The 21210-nt window shown below is 38.2% G+C and overlaps 1 protein-coding gene across 1 annotated transcript; it reads left to right on the forward strand.

Annotated features, from left to right (window-relative positions):
- The first annotated feature begins 35 nt into the window (after nucleotides 1-35).
- On the forward strand, nucleotides 36-20470 carry FBXO9 (F-box protein 9). The gene is made up of 13 exons (XM_027644984.1): nucleotides 36-355; nucleotides 4144-4221; nucleotides 5200-5358; nucleotides 5783-5840; nucleotides 8734-8833; nucleotides 11774-11904; nucleotides 13238-13352; nucleotides 13830-13948; nucleotides 14787-14877; nucleotides 15843-15938; nucleotides 16811-16904; nucleotides 17627-17781; nucleotides 19085-20470. Exons 1-13 carry the CDS (start codon nucleotides 353-355, stop codon nucleotides 19191-19193), a joined length of 1308 nt encoding a protein of 435 aa, XP_027500785.1. The 5' UTR covers nucleotides 36-352; the 3' UTR covers nucleotides 19194-20470.
- Nucleotides 20471-21210: the final 740 nt, after the last annotated feature.

The raw sequence follows: 21210 nt of genomic DNA on the forward strand, positions 1-21210 counted from the left end.
GACTACACTCCCCAGCAGGCCTTGCGCGCCCCGCCCGGGCAGCAGAGGCGGTGCGAGCCGCGGTGCGCGCTGGGGCAGGGAGTCCTCGCGGTGCCGTGTCGTAGCGCCCCGCGCGGGAGGCGGCGCTCTGACCTGGCGGGTTCGCCCGGGCCGTGTCCCGCCGCTCCCGCCGCCGGCCCTGCTCGCCGGGAAGATGGCTGCCGTCCGCAGGGCCCGCAGGGACTCCCGCTGCGTGGTGCGCTTCTCCGACCGAGAACTCTGCTAAGGGCCCCCCGCGGGCAGGGAGGACACACGGACCGAGCGGGGGGGCAGGGCCCCCGGGACGGGACAGCGCCGCCCGAGCGTCGGCAGCATGGTGAGCGGGCCCGGGCGGCGGGGGCTCGGCCGCCGTGGAGGGGCGGCCGGGCGGGACCGGGACACGGCGGGTGTGCCCAGGAGCGGCCCCTTGGGACGAGCCGCTGCCAGGCAGCCCTGCCTTGCCCGCCCGCGGGCACCGAGTGATGCCTGTGGGAAGCGTGCCGTAATCCCACCCCGCCACAGGGAGACACGGCCGCCTCCTGCAGAGGATACTGGGCTGATGAGTGGGACTGCTCGGTTCGAGAGCGACAGAGCTCTCCCCTAGGAACACCCAAGAAATCACTGTGTCATTACAGAAAGCGTGCCCTACCTTTTCCTTCTCTCAAAAATCTGGTGGCACACAGTCACTCTGTAATTTAAAGGGCTCTGTCGGCCGGGCACTCCAGTTATCTAAGTTTGTCTTTTAACGTATCAGAAATACTGCTTGGTTCAGTATTGCTTTTTTGACTGCATCTCAATATGGATTCAAGTATCCATGATGAGAACTCGATTATTTAAAGTTAAACTATTTATATCACACAGGGGCAATTAAAACGACTCACCACTACGATTAAAATTCTTATTTTTAAACACAGTGTTGCTTCTAACACATTGACAGAAAAATGTCAACATTCTGCTTTATTTTTTGTATAAACCCAAGCAGAATGTTAGCTGACGGTCACTTTGTCGTACCTGCTCCTCCCTGAGTTCTGTTCAGTTTACACATAGCCCTGTTCAGCTGGTGACACTCAGCTTCAAACTGTTTCTGATCTTGGCTTTCTTTATTTTGCTGAAACAGAGATCAGAACTATTAAAGGACCTGACATGACAGATAGTTTAGTTAGCAGTTGTTGTACTCTGAGGAAATCAACATGCAATTACTGATTGCAAAACACAACTAAACTGTGCAGATAAACTAGTTTTGCATTTGGTAAATGATTTCTAAAGCTTTGCAAGCAAATGAAAATCGAATCTACTCAGCCGACTTCTTTTTTTACAGGTCGCAGTCTTAATTCAGGTGCTTACTTTTGACATGTTGACCTTTTGGTGGCTTGACAGACTACCACTTTTCTCATGGAAAATTAGTCAAGCTGATCAGTACACTCAATGATGTCTTGCTTTCTATCAGGATAAAGTCACTGTTTCGTGTGACAGCTGACTTGTAGCAGGAGTGAGGTCAGCAGCATAGAGATGAACAGTCTGGATTAATCTACTAAGTAACAGTTACAGTACAGTGTTCTGTGAGTTTTAGAAACTATAACTACAATTTAAGTATTGTCAGAGTAGGGACAAGGAGCCAATTTTTACACATTACAGTGTGCTTTAGGTGTTGATCTCATGATCTGCCTCCTACTGAAGGTCCTTGCTTCAGCTTGTCCTAGCAAAACCTTAGGGTTTCAGCAGATCAAATAAATAGTGGAAGGGTTGTTAATAGAGATCAGATTTACAGTCCAGTTAAGTGTGCAGTAGCAATGTGAATTAATTGCTTTACTGGTAAATTTAGAGGGTTGACCGCTTAGGCTTCTTCTGCTGAGAGAAGACAGACCTTTGATATGGGAGACTTCAGATCACACATGAATGCAGTATAGAGGAGGTAATGACAAAAGTTAAAGCTTTAGTTGTAATCAACTTCATGATGTTTTTTGACAGCTTTTAGATGGTAGGCTAGGTCTTCATAGAATTTTTGTTTGAATTGAGGTTTAGGTTTTAAAGAGCATCAAATGACATTTTGAATGCAGTTGGTCCAGAACCACATCTGACTGTGAGTCAGATGTGAAGAAGTAGGGCAGTTGAACAGAGATAACGGGAGGAAAATCAAGAGTTTAACAGATTTCATAGTGAAACCTGTGAACATGAGGTAAACTTCTTAAGTAATTTTAACTGTTACTCTGAAATTTGTTTGTTTACAGACTCCATGAGTTAAAGGTTTTAGTGGGCGTGCCTTTATGCATAAGCAGATAATGTGTTGATTTAGTTTGGAAATTGCTAGTTTCTGCATTTTGCAGATAAAACCAGGCTTATTTTGCCCAGACTTGAAAGCTGATTGAACATAATTCAGCAGCAAACCAGAAGGCTTGCACTCTGTGGAGACAGAATCAGGCCTGATTTCTGTCAGCCCAGTGCCCTGGTAACGCACTTAGAGACATCCGTTTCAGTGTTAGCTCATCCCTGGGCTATCTCTGCTTGCCCAACATAGACGTATTTCCTGGATGCTAAAATAATGTGGTAGGACTGCTGTAACTCGTAGGACATTAACTGCCTGCAATTCAATTCTGGAATCAAAGCCCATGAAAATTCCAAGTTATTTACTCCTTGCTCAGATTTAATGCTGCTAGTGCTTTGGAGTATTCTGACTCACTTGTTTTCTCTACTGGGAAATTAAAAATGTACAGCCTTAAAGTGAGAATGTAGAAACAGATACAATGTCTGTTTAACCGACCAACCCTGTCTGCATTATCAATTGTAAACAATAAATTGACTGAGACATCAGTTAGTTTTACAGATGAGAAGCCAGTAAGTTTGTGGTTGTTGGGGAAACTGAAGGCATGGTACACCTGAGCTTTAGGGAGGTGCTTGCCACCAAGACAAAGAGATTAAATGTTGCCTTCCCATCAAGTTTGCCAATATTCTGTAGTTTGATCAAAACTTCTAGATGGTATAAGAAAAATTTATAAATTTTCAGAATATAAGAATGCTTTGATTTCTGCACTTTGACTGTGCAGGAGATAGAGATTTCTTTTCAAGAGCTCGGTAGAACCTCACTAACAGAATGTCTCTTTGAAGTCTGAGCACTATCTACAATAGGAAGGAGTGGGAAACAAAACTTTGGTAAGTAGTTGTGATAATGTCAGGTTTGCCTTCTTGTAATCTCACTTTGCATTATGTACTTCCAGAACTATAGATGTGAATTTCAGTGCAGAATGGTAGAAAAACTGGTTTGCTTCAGCTGCAGGAAGAACCTTAAACAAATGTCTTAGTCGAGTTTTTGTGGTTTTTTTTTCCTTACTGACATTTTGCTACTGTTGTCATTGTAGTGGCTTGTCACTGATACCTAGAATTAGTTTTCCTTTGTTTTAGTAAATACTACATAAATCTTAGTATAATGAGAATTCATTTGCATCTTTTTAAGTTTTCCTCTTAAACTAATTGTCTTAATTCCCTCTGTAGAGCCCTGTTCAGTCAAAGGTCTTATTTAAGGTCTTATTTGTTTAACCTGTCTCACAGCAGAAATGTAAATAAAACCAGCTGCCAAGCTCTCACACTAGTTTTTTATTTTATTTTCCAGTACATTTCTTGTTTAGTTTCATGTGTGTATTTTGAAATTACCCATATTGTCCCATAGTTTTCATGAAGTATCTAGTGTTACTCAAAGCACTGGTCTTTTGTGCTTTTGTAAATATTAAACAAATCAAAACTGGTTTTCTTTAAAGTGAGAAGATAGTGATTAAATTTTAATTTCTTGTATGAAGCACCTACTGTTTAATACTGAAGCTTTGGTTCTGTGCTTTGACATAGACACTGACTGTATTTATTCAGGTATGATGCCAGTGTACTGATGCATGGAAGTCTTCAAGTGATACATAAGTAGTCTGTGTTGGATTAAGGTGTTTAGAATGCAAACCCTACCTTCATGGAATTAATAGGGAAGTGCAATCAATACTAGTAGTTTTAGAATCAAGTTTTACCATCAAAAGGGGAGTATGCTAATTTTTTGTTTTTAACGTGTGACCATGACAGTTGGGCTTTGTGAATGTGCTGTAGGGACTTGTGCAGATTCTATAATCACATTTGACTGCTCTCTACTAGGCAGAAGCTGAAGAAGATTGTCACACTGATTTGGTGAGAACCGATGACAATGACAGATCTGGTGAAGCAAATCTTCAGGTATGTCTCTCATGCTAATGTTTTTTTACAAACATAGTACTGCTGTTACTTCATCACTTATCTTCATTTAGTTACCACAAATTTGTTGATCTGAAAAATGCTTAATCTGTCTGTCCCTCCAAGAGTGAGATAGATAAATTTTGCATTGTGTTCCAAGCATCAAATTCAGTCTTCAGTTATCCATGTAGATGAAAAGAAAGTTTGTGACAGATTTGGAATTTCTTTGAAGAACTATAGAAATTGGACAACACTTTGTGTATGGATGAAATTCCAGTTTGTCACTCTCTCCTGGCCCAGAAAGCTGATAACAGCAGTCTAATAGAAAAGTGCATTTTCTTACAATACTAGATTTCTGTGTAGTTGCTCCACAGAAGTCGTGATGATTGTAGGAGATATATAAAATATAACTTAAAGGATGCTAAAAAAAATGCATGACAAGAATTATAACTTGTCTTTTTTTTCCTCAAAGTATAGTCCTTTTTAAAAGAGAAAGGAGTAAGGCCTTATTTGTATTCTGTATAAACGACCCCCTTAATTATTAGGCTTAGTATGCTTGTGTACAGAAAATTGGGTTTTCTACATTTTAGTTTCAAGAGCTAATTGATTTCTTGCTTAAGATAATTCTGCATAAACAAGAACAAACACCATGTCTAGAAAGAACACTTTTCTATAGAATCTAAGGTTGTAACCATAGTACTAACAACGACTTCTTCAAATACCATCGTTTTTCTTCTGGGGTGAACAGTCCAGAAAAAAGCACTTATTGAATGAGACCGAACAAGTACTTGTGCACTTGTTTTAATTTACTGTGAAACAATTGCTAACTCTCTATGTCAGAATTCACTGAAGCCATCTAAGACTTGGAAATGTAAAGCATAATTTTGAAATTCTTTTTTGTGTTTGTACTTTATAATTTCTCTTCAGAATACGTACTGTCTGAGTATGTGATACTAAGTCATAGTTAATCATGTTTTTTAGGCAGAGCTCCAGATGTTCAGAGCTCAGTGGATGTTTGAGCTTGCCCCAGGTGTGAGTTCTAGTGGGTTGGAACCTCTGCCATGCAGAGCATCTTCAAGAGGACCTGGAGTAAAGTCTGTAGATGCCAGAGGGAAACAGGAGATAGCAAAAGAGGAAAAGGTACAGAAAAATAGATGTATAATTCTGAGATTTTATTCGTGTGTAACTGTTGCAGTGTAACTATCCTAAAAGCTAATACTGCATTAAACCTAGTGAAACAACAGAGGTCATTACCCTCTTGTCTCCATACAAATGTCTTCCATAATCCTACAGTGGTTTATCTTGTTTTCATATTTGGCTTTGTGTCACCTTAACAGTCTACTTTCTGAAAGACTGCAGGTAAGGAATGAGCAGCTGGAATGTGGATAGTTTGTTGATTGTGAATTTCAGTTATAATAGCATGTGAATATGTCTTCTTATGGAATTATTTTATTATCTCCTTCATAGGGTACAGTAGGTAAGATAAAAATAGTTCTAAGTCAAGGGACATTGCACTTGTATTTATAAGGAATTTAAGAAATGTTCTGTGTAATTTATTGTGCAGGCAAAAGAACTTTTCCTGAAGGCAGTGGAAGAAGAACGAAATGGGGCTCTTTACGAAGGTAACACAGAAGTTTACAATGAACACCCTTGTTTTAGAGGAATCTAACACCCTCTGATTTATGTGCAAATCTGCATGATGCCAGTGAATTTAAACTACAGGCTAATAGCAATATGAGAGCTCAGTTATTCAGATAAACAAACAAACATGCTTTAAAAGGGACCATCATATCACAGTTCTAAAGTTGAGGTGAAGCTAGAGTGAAATCAAGGAAAGAATTTCTGGCTTTCAGACAAAACAACAGTATCTTGAAATCTTGCAATTTAATGAAGCCCTGGATTGCTTCTTCATATAGATTGCTTATGTGACTTCTGTAAGGTAAAATTAGCATAATAATTAATCAAAGCAAATATACTATACTATAAGTTCACAGCTTTTGCATTCCACTGTGAACAGAACTACTTAATCCATGGAATTCTTTGTTGTTTGGTTGTGGGGTTATTTATGGGGTTTTTTTGAGGAGGATATGATGGTTTTTTGGTTTGGTTGCTTGGTTCGTTTTATTTCGTGGGTCTTTTTTTTCTTTGAGTTTTTTTGATGACTACAACGCGTTAAGATAGCTCCTTTAAGAATTCCTAAAGTGAGTGTTTAAATCTGGTAGTCTTATGAGGCTTGCCATAAATATTTAAGGTGCTTAACTTGCTTACCCTCTTGCTATCAGCACTAGTAGAAATGGAAACTCAAAGTTTTCTTTTTCATATTTAGTTTTCAGAATATATAGAATAAGAAGCTTACCCAACTGCCAAGGCCTGTAGGTCAGTAGTGGAGATACCAGTTTTCTATTTCTTTCCTGTGAAAAAGAAAAACAGAACTTAACTTGCCATCCTGCTCATCCACTGCAGGTTTTGGCCACTGTGTTTAAAGTGCAGGGGCAAAAACAGTTTATATGTGCAAGTGTGAGAGTACTCTGGAAGCTCCTGAACTCAGCCACCTGCTGAATACAAAATTTCCTCTCCACCATAGGAGATTTCCTTCTCTTGCAAGGGGATTCTGATTGTTGTTTTATATCTCAAATAAACAGAGAGAAATATGAGTCCTCTGTAGGTAATAACATGAGTTGTCTCAGTTTCTAATTTATTACATGTTTTTACAGGGAAAAATTACATTAGGCAAATATATGTTGAGTGTGGGATTAAATGCACAGTAAAAAAGTACATCAGAACTAGAAATCTGACATGTAATCTACCATTTAGGAAATCATGCAGTAGATTGTGAAGGTTCTTTCTGAGTGAATTAAAAAAAAAAGTGAGGAAAGCAGTCTATTTAAAGATTGTGTATGTAAAATAAAAGCTATAGCTTCATCAGCTTGAGTGCACTCCTTGTATGTTAAACATAGTGGAAAAGAAGTATCAAGAGTGGCATTCACAAAGGTGTTCCAGGCATCTGGATTGCATGAGTATGAATCCATCTTTCTCAATTGAATTAGATTTGAGATTTAAAGAAGCTAAACTGAACTGTTTCTACACATATGTCTATATGAGACCTTAGAGACATGGTCCTATACCAGACACAGATATATTACCAAGCACGTGTTGGGACATCTGTTTTCAGACCAGACTTTTATTTGCTGACCTGGCCCAGGTCACCAGAATCCTAGTTGCATTTCAACCTGCTTCTGAAATCTGCTGATAACTGACGTTTGTGAGACAGTTATGTGCAGCAGCTTATTCTTGCTTAAGTACAGTCCAGGTCTTGTCTGCAAGATTAAATGCTAAAGTTGAGATTGATCTCTCTTTAGCTGGCTGCTGGTATTCCTCATCCTCAGCAGCCAAAGGATACTACTTGTCAGTCACTGGTCCTGACATGAACTCAAGGAAATAGGAACACTTACTAGCCCCAAACTCAGGTTTCTTAGACTCCTTAGACAAATTTTGAGCTTCACACTCACTGATATTTTATTTGAGTTTTGGTTTTTAAGAGTCAAAACTGTGGAAGAATTGCCCTCTGATCTTGGTGTCACGATGTGGGAATACAAAGAGACATATAAATACATGATCTTAAAATTGATATTAAAAAAGATTGAATGTGTGTGCAGCAAATTCATTTAAATTAAGAAGGATTCACAGAGTTGACACAGAAGAAAGACATACTGCAGCTTAAATAAGTTTCTTGCCACAGGGTGATTTTCCTGAACCTCTTTCTCTACTCAGTTTTGTAGGATCTTTGGAATGTTAAAGGCAGAATTACTTTCTCTGTGTGCAAGAATAGTGTGCAAAACCCAATCTGTCAGTTTGTCCTTCACACCCCATAGTCGTGTGGCAAGGCTGCTTTCCTCACCCTCAGCATTTTCAGTGGCTTGCTTCTGTGCCTTCTTTAGTTCCAAGGGGTTTACCATAGGGAAGTTGACTTGTTTTGCATTAGTTGTTGAAGTTTTAAAATTACAACAATATTTTATTGATCTTTCTCACTTATGTAATGCTGTATATGTCTGAATGCCTGTACTATACCAGGAACATCGTGTACCTGCATAATTTTTATCTTTCATGTTCCTCATGGTTACTTACAAATATACTGCCTAAAATCTTTATGATGTGTTGAGAAAGCTTTGTCAGTTCTGGGCCACAAACAACATCAGGACTTTGTAACATTTTAATGTAAAATTTTGTACTCCATAGTTGAATTTGTAGTAAAGTAAATTTGTAAAAGCTGAAGCACACATGAGATAGCTGTTTATTCTGAAAAAGTATATGTCATTTTTAGTTTTGAAAATAGGTGCTTAATGTTTCTCTCTTCTGTATTTAATTTAAACCTAAACAGTTTAGACTAAGATTTCTCAGACAAAGGCATTTTCCACCTTTTTAGTGCTTTTAGCTGAAGCCATCTCTCTGAAAACAATCTTCTGATAAGCTAGTATGGGCATCAGATATGTTTAAACATCAAACCTTTATTTCCAGCCATCAAGTTTTATCGTCTAGCCATGCAGCTTGTACCTGATATAGAGTTTAAGATCACCTATACACGGTCCCCAGATGGTGATGGAGTTGGAAAGAGGTGGTAAGTATCAAAATTTACTAATCAAGTGCATAGGAGTATTGAAACATGATGCTTTGTTTCTGAAGCATATCAGTAGTCTACTCTGATATGCAGTTTTAAGCCTCTTAATATCTGGAAAACTTACCTCCTCTCAGTTGGGTGGACTGCTTCACAGAAAGTTAACAGATGCATTAGTCCAAGGAAGACTTCTCTACATTGTCCTTCAAGGACAGTAATAGGCTTGTGAAAGGATTACAAATAGTTATTTTGTTACTTAAAAAAGGAAAAAAAATCAGTCGCTTTATTTTGATTTTTGATTTTCAGATTTAGGATCATCTACAGAGTTGTAGATGGCAAAAATATTAATCAGTGAAAGCATCGTACTGTGGAATAAGCATCTTAATAAAGCAAGGGAATGATTCACTGTTCCTGTGCTGAGTAACTAAATGAGAGTGTTTTCAATAAGTAAAGCAATACATTTAGAAGCTCAAAGACAGTAATCTGAGTAGTCTAGTCTTTCACCATTACAAGCATCAGAATACCCCTAGCCTCAATTCACTGGATGTGGAACATCTTAAAGTTGGCCTAAATTGAGTCCAAGACTTGTGTTTTGCGGGCAGAATTCAGGTTAGTGCCAAACCCCCTGTTATAGCTCACATAACCTAGTGAAGACAAGCTTATGGAACAGAGCTTCCCAATTCATTGCTCTCTCAACAGCCATGGACGCTGCTGATAGCTACAAGAAATCAAGAGTTTTAAAATGGAGAATAAAAAAGGAAAGTACAACCATATCCCTGTGATATTACTAGTTCAGTCTTGTTGCCCTAGGGCAATACAGCTCCAGTGCAGCAGTTGACTCAATTCAAAAGAGTGGAAGATGAGCTAAGTGCTTTATTTACATCTCTTACTTTAGTGTCTGAATGGGCTGCTGGCATGAAATCTTTGCTGTGCATTTGTGTGCTAGGAAAACTACTGGATGGTACACTACAGTAATGTAAAAATCTTGGTTTTCTTAGGATTATTTTTTTACTTCAACATCATTTTCTCTGCTCTATTAAGACTCTCTCACAACAAGGTGGGAAAGAGTGTTGATCTGCTGGAGGGTAGGAGGGATCTACAGAGGGAGCTGGATCTGCAGAGGGAGCTGGACAGTCTGGATCGGTGGGCTGAGGCCAGTTGTATGAGGTTCAACAAAGTGAAGTGCTGGGTCCTGCACCTGGATCACAACAACCCTGGGCAGCACTACAGGCTGGGGGCAGGGTGGCTGGAAAGCTGCCTGACGAAAGAGGACCTGGGGGTGCTGATCGACACCCATCTGAACATGAGCCAGCAGTGTGTCCAGGTGGCCAGGAAGGCCAATGGCATCCTGGCCTGTATCAAAAACAGTGTGACCAGCAGGTCCAGGGCAGTTATCATCCCTCTGTACTTTGCACTGGTGAGGCCACACCTTGAGTATTTTGTCCAGTTCTGGGCCCCTCACTACAAGAAAGACATGGAGGCGCTGGAGCATGTCCAGAGAAGGGCAGTGAGACTGGTGAACGGTCTGGAACACAGCTCTTGTGAGTTGTGGCTGAGGGAGCTGGAGAAAAGGAGGCTCAAGTGAGACCTTATTGCTCTTTACCTGAAAGGAGGTTGTAGCAAAGTGGGGGTTGGTCTCTTCTCCCAAATAATAGGCAATAGGACAGGAAGAAATGGCTTCAGGGTGTACCAGGGGAGGTTTAGATTGGATGTTAGAGAAATTCTGTGTCTTCACAGAAAGGGTTGTCAAACACTGGAACAGGCTGCTCAGGGAACTGTTTGAGTCACCGTCCCTGAAGGTATTTAAAAGATGTGTAGATGTGGCACTTAGGGCCACGGTTTAATGCTGGACTTGGCAGTGCAGGCTTAATGATTGGACTCACTGATCTTGGAGGTCCTTTCCAACCTAAATGATGCTATGAATTTTTATTCAGTTTTTTAAATGTTGCTGAATTGTTCCCAGCACTACATGACAGTGAGGGAAAACCAACCAGTACTCTCAATTGTTGTTTGAAAAGCAGTATTTGTAGAGAAGATGTGTTTTTTCAAGAGATTCTAGTTGTGGTGGTTTGGCTTTCTGAAGGACTGTTGTAGGTGTTTCATATGAACCTGATGAGAAAAAACATTACACAATTACATTTGAAAAAACAGTCTACAGTGCAGCTTGTACGTACTGGGACTGACCATCATATTCATCAAAATAAAGGAAGGTATGTTCAGTGCAACATCTTGCTGTAGCCTTAGTTATGACAGGCCCAAACATAATTGTGTTCTTTGTTATACTTTGAAACCCATTGGTAGGTCTGCTAGTTCCTTGCTTATATTCTCAGCTCATTCTATTGAGCTTGTTTAGAGTAGAATTGAATAGTATTAAAAAGTGACTGGAAGATCTCTTAACTGCCTGTTTACAGAACAGGTAAAAATGTAGTTTTCCTTCATTACTGTTCAATAAACCCACTGAAGATAACTCTTCAGTGAATAATGCAAGAGTAAAAAATAATCCTGAATTGCTTTCAATATCTGACATTGTGACAAGGATTACAAAATAGAGCTTTTCATTAATGACACTTTATCTCCTGCATATACCATATCTTAGACAAAGTGAAAGATGAGATTTGTTTTTTCATGAGGTCAAGAAATTCTTCAGTGACACCAACAAAAAAGGTGAGCTGTGAACTCTCAAATCCAGAAAGAAACTGGGATGGGAATTAAATGAAAAAAACCCAGTTGTTATTGTCAGGGGGATACCAGCAAAGTATAAATGAATTTGATAATATTGCAGTAGTTGTTTTATTGTATGATGAAATGAGATGAGATTGCTTTAAAAACATACAGGAAACAACTCTATTGAATAAGAGTAAGGCAATGGATTGATGCCAAGATGAGGACATCTGTTGGTGTGTTTTGTCCAATATCACAGTATTGGCATTCCCCCTTTTCTAGTATTGAGGATAACAAAGAGGATGACAAAATGGCTGATCTTCTGTCGGATTTCCAGCAGCAGTTAACTCTTCAGGAGTCTTCAGTCAAACTTTGTCAGCCTGAGGTTGATGTCAGCCAGACCCATATCTCAGGTATGATTTAAAATACACTGTAAGAGTTCAGAGGCAGAATTTATAGAGATGTTTCACTCTATTAAAACATATGTCTTCTTCATTCAAAAGTGACCTTTAAAGAAATTCACACACTATCTCTTTATTTAATTTTATAGTTAGATATAAGGAAAAAAAGATCATCAACTAGCTAAACAGATCTTATTCTCATTTTTCCATGTAGTACTACTACTGAGTAGAAGGTTCAGGATCAGAGTCATACTGTAATGTAGCAACTTGTAGGAACAGTCTTGCTGAAGTAAGCAAATTCCAGTTTTCTTTCCAGTTTTTTTGGTTTGGTTTGCAAATATTTATTACAATTTTTAAGTAAGAGACAATTGTTCTGTGAAGAATATGCATCTTTGCATTTCCTGTTTTTATCTGATTCTGTAGATTTTTGCAACAAATATGTTTTCAAGTTCAGCAAGACTATATAAAAAAACTAGAAAGTCTTTTGAAGGTTAATGATTGTCAGTGCTCTAGTTCTAGGACAGTTTTCCTGAGATTTCCTAATGAGATCTAAATTGTAGAGAGTGTATATAAGCTATGAACTCTCTTAAAAACAGATGCCTCTAAAGCATGTGTATTTTGCGTCCTGAATTGTCAGTTGCTCTTGGAAATCTTGATCTAATCTCCTCTGTTCTGGTTAAGGAAAGAAAATAAAGTAAAATGAAGCAAGGTGTTCATGGATGTCACAGTAGTACAATAGTCACAGACCTCAGCAGCCCAAGGAAAAATTAGGCAATACAAAGCAATGTATCTGGCTGAATTGATATCCTGTGTTCCATATTACCTTTTATTGACAGGACAGGATCAGACCTTTGCTATGTAACTGACATGCTGAATATATTTACTTCCCCTCCCCTGGACAATTTTTTATAGTTATTTTTTTTCTTTCTACAAGTAAAGCTTAGGACCAAGGTCGCATTCTTCACCAGAAATACTATAATGTTTTTCCCTTAGGATGTGCTCAGTGTCTGAAGCAAAGTGTCTTAACAACCTCTAGTTTACTAGAAACTTAGAAACATGGATGCTAAGACAGATAATCAAAGGTGTGGATATTTGTAGTCCATACCAATGTTTTATCTAATCATCTCACCATAATGCAGTTTCAGTTCTTGATTTTTGTTCCTTTGTTATGTGACTTCTTTCTAATGTAAAGTGACTAAAGATATTTTTTTTTTGTTCTGTGGCATCTGGCTACAATGTGAAAAATTAGGATATTTTTATGGAAAGTAAAAGCCAAATCTGGAATTACAGATCTCTTATTGATGTACAGGTTGCCATCTAACAAGGATTCCTTTTCTCTTTGCAGCCTTGCCTATGGAAGTACTTATGTACATTTTCCGATGGGTGGTTTCAAGTGACCTGGATCTAAGATCATTGGAGCAATTATCTCTTGTTTGTCGTGGATTTTACATTTGTGCCAGGTATTGCAGATAATGTATCTAGAGTGAAGCTTCTCCTTGTGCCAAGTGTGTCCTGCTTTTCCTTCCCATGGACATTTTCATGTTATACTCCTCACAGTGCTAATCAGCTTTTGAATACACCACTAAATAGTATGTTAGATAGATGACTTCACTGTAAATAAAAAACGCAGCAGAAAGTCTTACTTACTCTACCTCGTTTGTATGTTAGAGTTGCAGGTCTGCTGCAATATTGTGGTTCTGCACTTGGCTGAAAATGGCATCGTGTTCTTGAATTTCACTGGAAAGAGGAAATGGCTTTCAAATACTCCAGGATTAAGTAAATAGGTCAATGATTTTAAATTATGAGTTATTCTTGTTGAAGAAAGTTTCTTTCAGCTGCATCCAAACTAAATTATAGAGTGTGTTACTTTGATATATGAAAGCTAAACAAGATTTATAGGGAAGTTACGGGGTTTGTATTTTTCTCATTTTCACTAGAGATCCTGAAATCTGGCATCAAGTCTGTTTGAAAATATGGGGCAGGAGCTGCAATAAACTTGTTCCATATGCCTCCTGGAGGGAAATGTTTTTGGAGAGGCCTCGTGTTCGATTTGATGGTAAGCTGTACTTTTGGAAATAGTTGTAACTGTCTATGTGACAGAAGCAATTAGGTGGGTTTTGATGCCTAAAGGAACTGAGGAAAAAAAACTCCAAAGCAATTTAGTTGGAGATGAGATAAGAAAAGGATTTAATTTGGTTACAAGATGCGCGCCACCTCTGTCTCAGATGTTCCAATTTTATAAGACTCTCCATCCAGTCATTGATTTTATCCACCCCCCAGCCTTTGCCCTGATCCACCCCCGATCCGCCCCTTGGGAATTGGGGCTGGGGTCTTTTTGAGACCACCTCTTCATCAATCTTCATCTTCTTCAGAGCACAAAGGGCACACATTCACCCAGTTTTTGACTGTACTTTTGCGGTTTAGGCCAAAGTACAAGTGTTCTCTAAACAGAATAGGCCTACCTTGATAAGAGACTAAACATTTCTGATGGAATTCAGGGGATATTGATATGGGGAATTGGGGTAAAAGGGTTGGACAATGCGTGTAGTTTCTATGCTAAGGGTAACTGAATAAATGCTGCTGCTTCTAAATCTACTTCTACTATATAACTACTTGTAAAACCTATAAAAATTAGAAAAATCAAAAAAACAGATGGACCTTAGGGCATCAGTTTGATGCTTATGACGTCGTTAGACCTAAGCTGAATTTATTTGTGCATTTGAATTTGTAGAATATCTGCAAAGAGAAAGGAAAGGTGCGATGGATGATAACAAGAACTTTCATGTATTTAAGTAACAAAAGTATACTCAAAATTTTTAGATTATTGGTATTTTATCTTAAATATTTTATGTTCTTAATTTTTGTTCATACACTTAAATCTTCCTTTTCTCTAGGTGTCTATGTCAGCAAGACAAAATACATACGTCAAGGAGAACAATCTCTTGATGGTTTCTATAGAGCATGGCACCAAGTGGAATATTACAGGTAGAGCTGTTGTACAATGAGTGAGTGAAATGTTTCTCTCTTAAGTTCTTTATATCCAGGCCTTGATATCACAGACACTAATAATTCTGTAAAACTGAATGGAACTGCTACAGTGTGTAAAACTGTGTGTATTTTTTGACAATAGGTTTTAAGAAATAGGATTTAGTATTAGAATAGAAATTACAGAAGTAGAAATGAGCTTAGAAACACATTTCATCCTCAGTTATCCCATGTCATGCTTAAACAGTAACAACAGTAGTACTCTGCTATAGATTTCTTTCCCCAAACCACTTGTGCTTTACATTTCTGATATAATACATGACACAGTTCAGGCTGGAAACTGTTCATAGAAATTTTGTGCCTGTTGCTACAGTCTCACAAACATCAACACAGTATCTGAGTAGTGTAAAAATTGATCAGATCACAGAATCTGAAAAAGTCCATATGACATTGTCCATTCTGTACTGGTACCGTAACTAGGGTTGTGTTGCATTGGTCTCAGTTGATGCTAGGAATGGAGAAACTTAATTGACGTTAGTTTTGATGCTAGGATAGCTGCCTTGCTTTGATGGAGGTGACAAAACTTCTGAACTTCTCCTCTCTTTCACAGCTCTTCATAACTTGATCTTTTAATCTTCAAAACTCTCTTTTGATTTCTGAGGTGGTGGATTCTCCATCCCTGGAGGTTTTTAAGATGAGACTTGATGTGGCACTTAGTGCCATGGTCTAGTAACCGCGGTGGTAGTGGATCAAGGGTTGGACTTGATGATCTCAGAGGTCTTTTCCAACCTGGCTGATTCTATGATTCTATGATCTCTTTTTCTGTTATATGTGAAGAAATGTGGTTTTGAGTGCTCTTACCAGTTAAGGTAACATCCAGTGAATTTAAAAGCAATCAAACAAACAAAACCAAAAGCAAAATGATATGTTTTCTAGATTTGTATTGTGTAATTATATTTTTGCAGGTATTTGAGATTCTTTCCAGATGGTCAAGTTATGATGCTAACAACTCCTGAAGATCCTCAATCTATAGTTCCTCGCTTACGGACTAAAAACACAAGGTTATTGACATAAAGTATTTGGCTCTACAATTTTCATTTTGCTTTACCTAGCAATTTCTGTTTACTTTTGTCTCAGATTCCATATTTTGACTTAGCAAAACAAGAGTAAAAATACATCATTTATGTTGTGTTATAGAACTACAGGAGTCTTTCTGCTGTGCCTTTTGCAACCAGCCATGCCTATCTCGTATTGGCCTTTTTAGCCACCAACGCGCTTGCAACAAACGTGGGTAGAGCCCTTCCCAAATCTTTGTTCATGAAGCCCAGCCATGACAGAACTACAAAAAATGTTGACCTTTGCGCAAAGATATCTTTCTTTCTGGTGGCCTGATATTGTCATTAGATTTCCTTTGTGGGTTATGTGATTTTAAATTTTTAAGGGAAGTAGATGGAAGCATACATGCTATTAACTTGATGGTTTTAGAATTCTTTTAAAGACACTGTATTGTTACTGACTGCTTTTTCACACTTCCTTGACCAAAGGGAAATGAAGATTTTGATGAGATATGACTAAGTTATTGCTTCTTGATGTTTGCACATAAAAATGTAGAAAATCATTTGCAACTTCAGAACAGATTTGAGCTCTTCACCAGAAATCTGAAAATACTTAGCAGTAGGCCAGATAGAACCAACTAACTTATCTTTACTGTCCTGTTTAGGAAAATTAGAAGCAACTTCACAAAATGTTATCATCGTTTAGTATCATTGATGTACCTGGCACTTTACTAAATGGAAATAAGAAATAGTTTCCTTAATTATGATATGCAGTCAGTCTTTATTTCATTGCTGATATTTGTATTATAAGTACTTCACTCTTTTGAAACACAGGATATTTTTATGTCCTTGACATTATTGTCCTTTTAACCTTCCAGAACGGATGCAATCTTGCTTGGTCATTATCGCCTTTCCCAGGAAACAGACAATCAAACCAAAGTATTTGCTGTAATAATGAAGAAAAAGGAAGAGGTAGGTAAAAAAATAGAGGAGAAATAGGTGAACAAGGGGGCTTTTTAATAACTTTTTCTCAGACTGAATATTTTACAGGACCCAAAGATTTGCATTACACCAAAACATTAAATATTACTTTGATTTTTTAAACTGTTTAAAAATAAAATGTAAATAAACATGGTGATCTCTCTCATATTTTTTTCCCCAAATCTGTAGTCTTCTATTCAGGCAAATAGATACCATGTTCATATTTGAACAATGGTTCTTCCCCCTGAGGCTTAATTGCCATGTGTGGTGCTATTAGGTGTCAACATTGTTAACAGAAAGGAAGGATGAAGGAGGTCATTTTTGAGATCAGGTTTGACTGTGTGCAGTCAGGTTCCACAGCATTAAATAAAACTAGGTAAGCAGTACTTGTTAATTGAATTCTGAATGATTTGGTCAACTCATTTAAATCACAAACTTTTCTAATTACTAAAGTGCCTGTCAAGAGAAATTTGTGAGGAGGTAGAAGTGTTACAATGAATTTGCACTTTCCGGGTGGCATCTTCCATGCTTGAATTGCTTTCTGTGAAAAATTCTTCCATCATTAACATCTACTTTGTGTATTTTCAAGGAATACCAGTACTTAGTTTTAAGTATGAGAGTTTAACAATCTGGCCTTGCAGTTATTAGGCCTCAGGATAAATAGTTGCACAGTGTTCTTTGTAGGTCATGAAACTTCTTATTTCTCTGTACAGAAACCAGTTGACTACCACAAATACAGGTATTTCCGCCGGGTTCCTGCGCAAGAAACAGATCACAGTTTTCATGTAGGACTACAGTTGTGCTCCAGTGGGCGCCAGACGTTCAACAAACTTGTGTGGATACATCATTCTTGTCACATAACCTACAGGTGAGTAAATGGAGAACAAGAGCCAAGAAGGATACTTATATGTAGAAATACATGTGATCTTTTTCAGTGATTTGTTCAGTACTAAGTAGAGAAGATGTAAAGATGCTGAGATTCAAGCAGCTTTAACAAAATATCCTGAAAACAGTAGCTGGTCCAAATTCGATATATCATAATGAACTCTTACATTAAGAAATCTCAAGATTTTAGTAACCTGGTCTAATGATAATGGGAAGTTTCCTAATTAATAGTACTGCAGTATTTTAGCCTTTTAAAGGATTTATGCACAGTTGATTTCAGAATTGCATCAGGGTTGAATGACTTAGTGTGTGTGCTACTGAAGCTCCACACTGAAGGGGTATGTTTTCCACTGTGCATGTGCAATCTAGAGATGTCTGCACTCATCATGTGAGAACTGTAATGTTTGCAAACTATAGAATTCAGCAGTGCAGAGTATGGGCTTGTGACCAGCTGTTCTGATCACTCACCAGGCAAGAGCCAAGACCACTGCTCTTGCACCTAATGCTCTGAACTGCTGGCAAGTTGGCTCTCCAGATGTTTGATGTTGGGTGGATTTAGGCCTTGTCTTCCAATGTTCTTAATCTCTATATTCAGTATTTTTATAGGGACATAGCTCAGCTGTTGAGCTGTGAGAATATAAAATCTAGGAAATAAACTGCTGGTGGTTGGAAGTATAGGTAACTTCCTTGAACAGAAAAATTGTTTTTACAAAAACCAATATTGTCTTACCTAATCTATGAAGAAGTGGAAATATTGTAGACATTCTTTTCAGCATGAAGTTTCTGTACTGCTCAGGTTGTGCTCTAGCTCTCAGTATGGTGGTGCCCTTTGGAAACTAGAATAAAGATGAGTATAAAACACAGCTAAGATGATGTATGCTTGTCATTGATGTTCAGAAATACTTGAGTTCCTTTTAAAGTTTTGTAAACATGCAAGTTTTACTGTCACTTTGTATTCAAATTCAGGGTTCTAAGTGAAACAAATGAAAGGGGATTTTTTTACTTCAATGTTGATATGACTTGAGTGTCATCCTGCATTGTTTCAAGTGTTGGAGCTAATAATAAGAGTGGAAAGGGAAAGTGGTTTCTTTGATATGAAAGTAGAAGTGAATTCTATATAATGTGATTCAACCAACATTCAAATGCTTTCAGAACAAGGCAGTACAAAAGGCGCTTCATTCCATCTCTAGTTTGGTGCACACACTGTACTGTGGAACACGATTGCATTATTGAGGGACTTAAACAGCAACTTGTGTCTGATTTAACTTCTAAAATGCTCTTTGCAGATCGACTGGTGAGACAGCTGTTACTACTTTCGACATTGACAAAATGTACACCCCTTTGTTCTTTGCACGAGTGAAGAGTTTTACTGCATTTTCAGAAAAGCCGCTCTAAGAAACACCTTCTCCTCTCACAACTTCTGCATGAGTAAAAGGTTGTAGCTAATAAGCACTTAAGTTATAAATGTGTATATATTTTGAACATTTTAAAATTCTGGGTAATTTTATGAAGGCAGTTTGTTCTATTTGATTATGAATGGCAGGGATTTTGTTTTCAGATCAAACTTAGGAGTATTAAACATCTTTTATTTGTGAGAAGAATTTGATAACAAAGTTCTGTTTTGTTGTGTTGGTTTGGGATTTTTTTAAACAGATTTTATAAATCAGTCTGCTTAAAATGTGAGTCTTCATCTGTCTAGATATTTGATTTGTTCAAATGGAATCATAGGAAAATCTCACTGTCCATGGGACAGTGTGTATGGTCTCTGGTGAAGGCTTGAAATGTGAAGGGGAGAAAGTTGTCATCTGTTAAACTGCGTGACTTAAAAGAACTTCAAATAAATGTTTTCTTTAAATTAAACTTCTTTTGTTTGCCTTTAAGATCTGGCATTTTGTCAACATCAACCTTAAGGAAAATCAGACAAGGGAAAGCAAGCACGAGGTATAAAATTTATCTGCAGAGGTACATCCCCACCAATGCAGTGGTGTCAGTTGGTTATGAATGTAATTTGGTCTTGGTAGAAGTTCAGTGGAGCCTGCCTTCTCTGCAGGATGTGTGTGGAGGGGAGAGGGATGTGGGCAGTGAGTTGTTCCCTTGTACTGTAGGATAATTTTGCAGGTATGCAGCCCTGCTCGGGAAGTGTCACAGTGCAAGGGTGAAATGCTGGTGCATTTGGTCAAGTTTGAATGCACAGGTAAGCAGGGCTCACTTGGACATGACTGTGATGTGTTATAACCCTTCATCTAACCTCGCTACAGATGCTGTAAACCCTTTGAGCATTTGTTGTACTAAGGTAAATTTTGAGGCTGCTGTAGATGTTCAAGTGCTGTGTACTGCTAATCATGAAGTGTACCTTGAGGTTTGGGGCAGGTGCTGTATGCTGCTTCTCCTGCATATATCGCTTGGGGGTGTAGTGCAGACATTGTAATGCTGCTTATTATGTGTGTATCTTGGATTCTGGAAGAACTGAAGCTTTTTAGTGTACTTTTTTTTAAGCCATTTTGCATAATTTACCTTTGATCATCTTGTTTCAAAATACTGACCTGGACTTGAGGACTAAAATGTGAAAGCTGTGGAAAGAACTATACTTGTTCTATAATTAATAAAGTGTATCTTTGCAAGGAGCTACGTGATTAAAAATACATCAATAAATCATGATTTTGAACATGCAATCCTACTGGCAATTTCTTATTTTCCCAAGAAATCATTATTTTTGTATGGTTAATGGTGATTAGTTAGGAGCTACCATGCATAAATTACATGCTAGGCAAGACTGATGGGTAGAATTAACCTCTTAATGACTTTTTATTACACTACTTACAGGTTATCTGAGGAAAGTAGAGTAGTTTTCAGGTACATGAGTTCTGAATGAGGATGTGTATATCTGAAACTTCATGAGTTTTCTCCCTAGTGTAACAAGGCTCTGCCTACAACCCTGTGTCCTTTGACCGCAGTTGCACTATTACTTCGTACACAATATTTAATAAGGAGTGTATTGTGTTCTCACTGCTGAAAGGAAAAACAACTGCTTAGAGTATCAGCTTCATGTTTTGAAATATTGCCAAGTTTGTAAACAGGGAAGATGTTAATTACCTACACTTTTGTTGAGGGTGAAAGATGCAGATTGGATTCTGCCTGCTGAGAAATGCCAAAAGTTTTGCCATAAGAGTCAGAAGGTGGTACTGATTATTAGTTGAGGTACAGTTTTTTCCAGTAACCAAGTTGGATGTCATACAGGAGCCTTTGAATTCAGAGTTCTTTTCATACTACAATTTAGTTGCTTCTTCTGACCTTTTGTTTTTTCTTGCCTTGGGCATGTGTTTGAAATAGTGTGGGTGTAAAGGAAAAGCTAGCTAGTTACAAATTGAGATGTTGCTTCAACAGAAGTCTCAAGCAATGATTATTTTGAGAT

The sequence above is a fragment of the Corapipo altera genome, unplaced genomic scaffold, assembly GCF_003945725.1.
Source record: "Corapipo altera isolate COAL_440 unplaced genomic scaffold, ASM394572v1 2, whole genome shotgun sequence".
NCBI lineage: Eukaryota > Metazoa > Chordata > Aves > Passeriformes > Pipridae > Corapipo > Corapipo altera.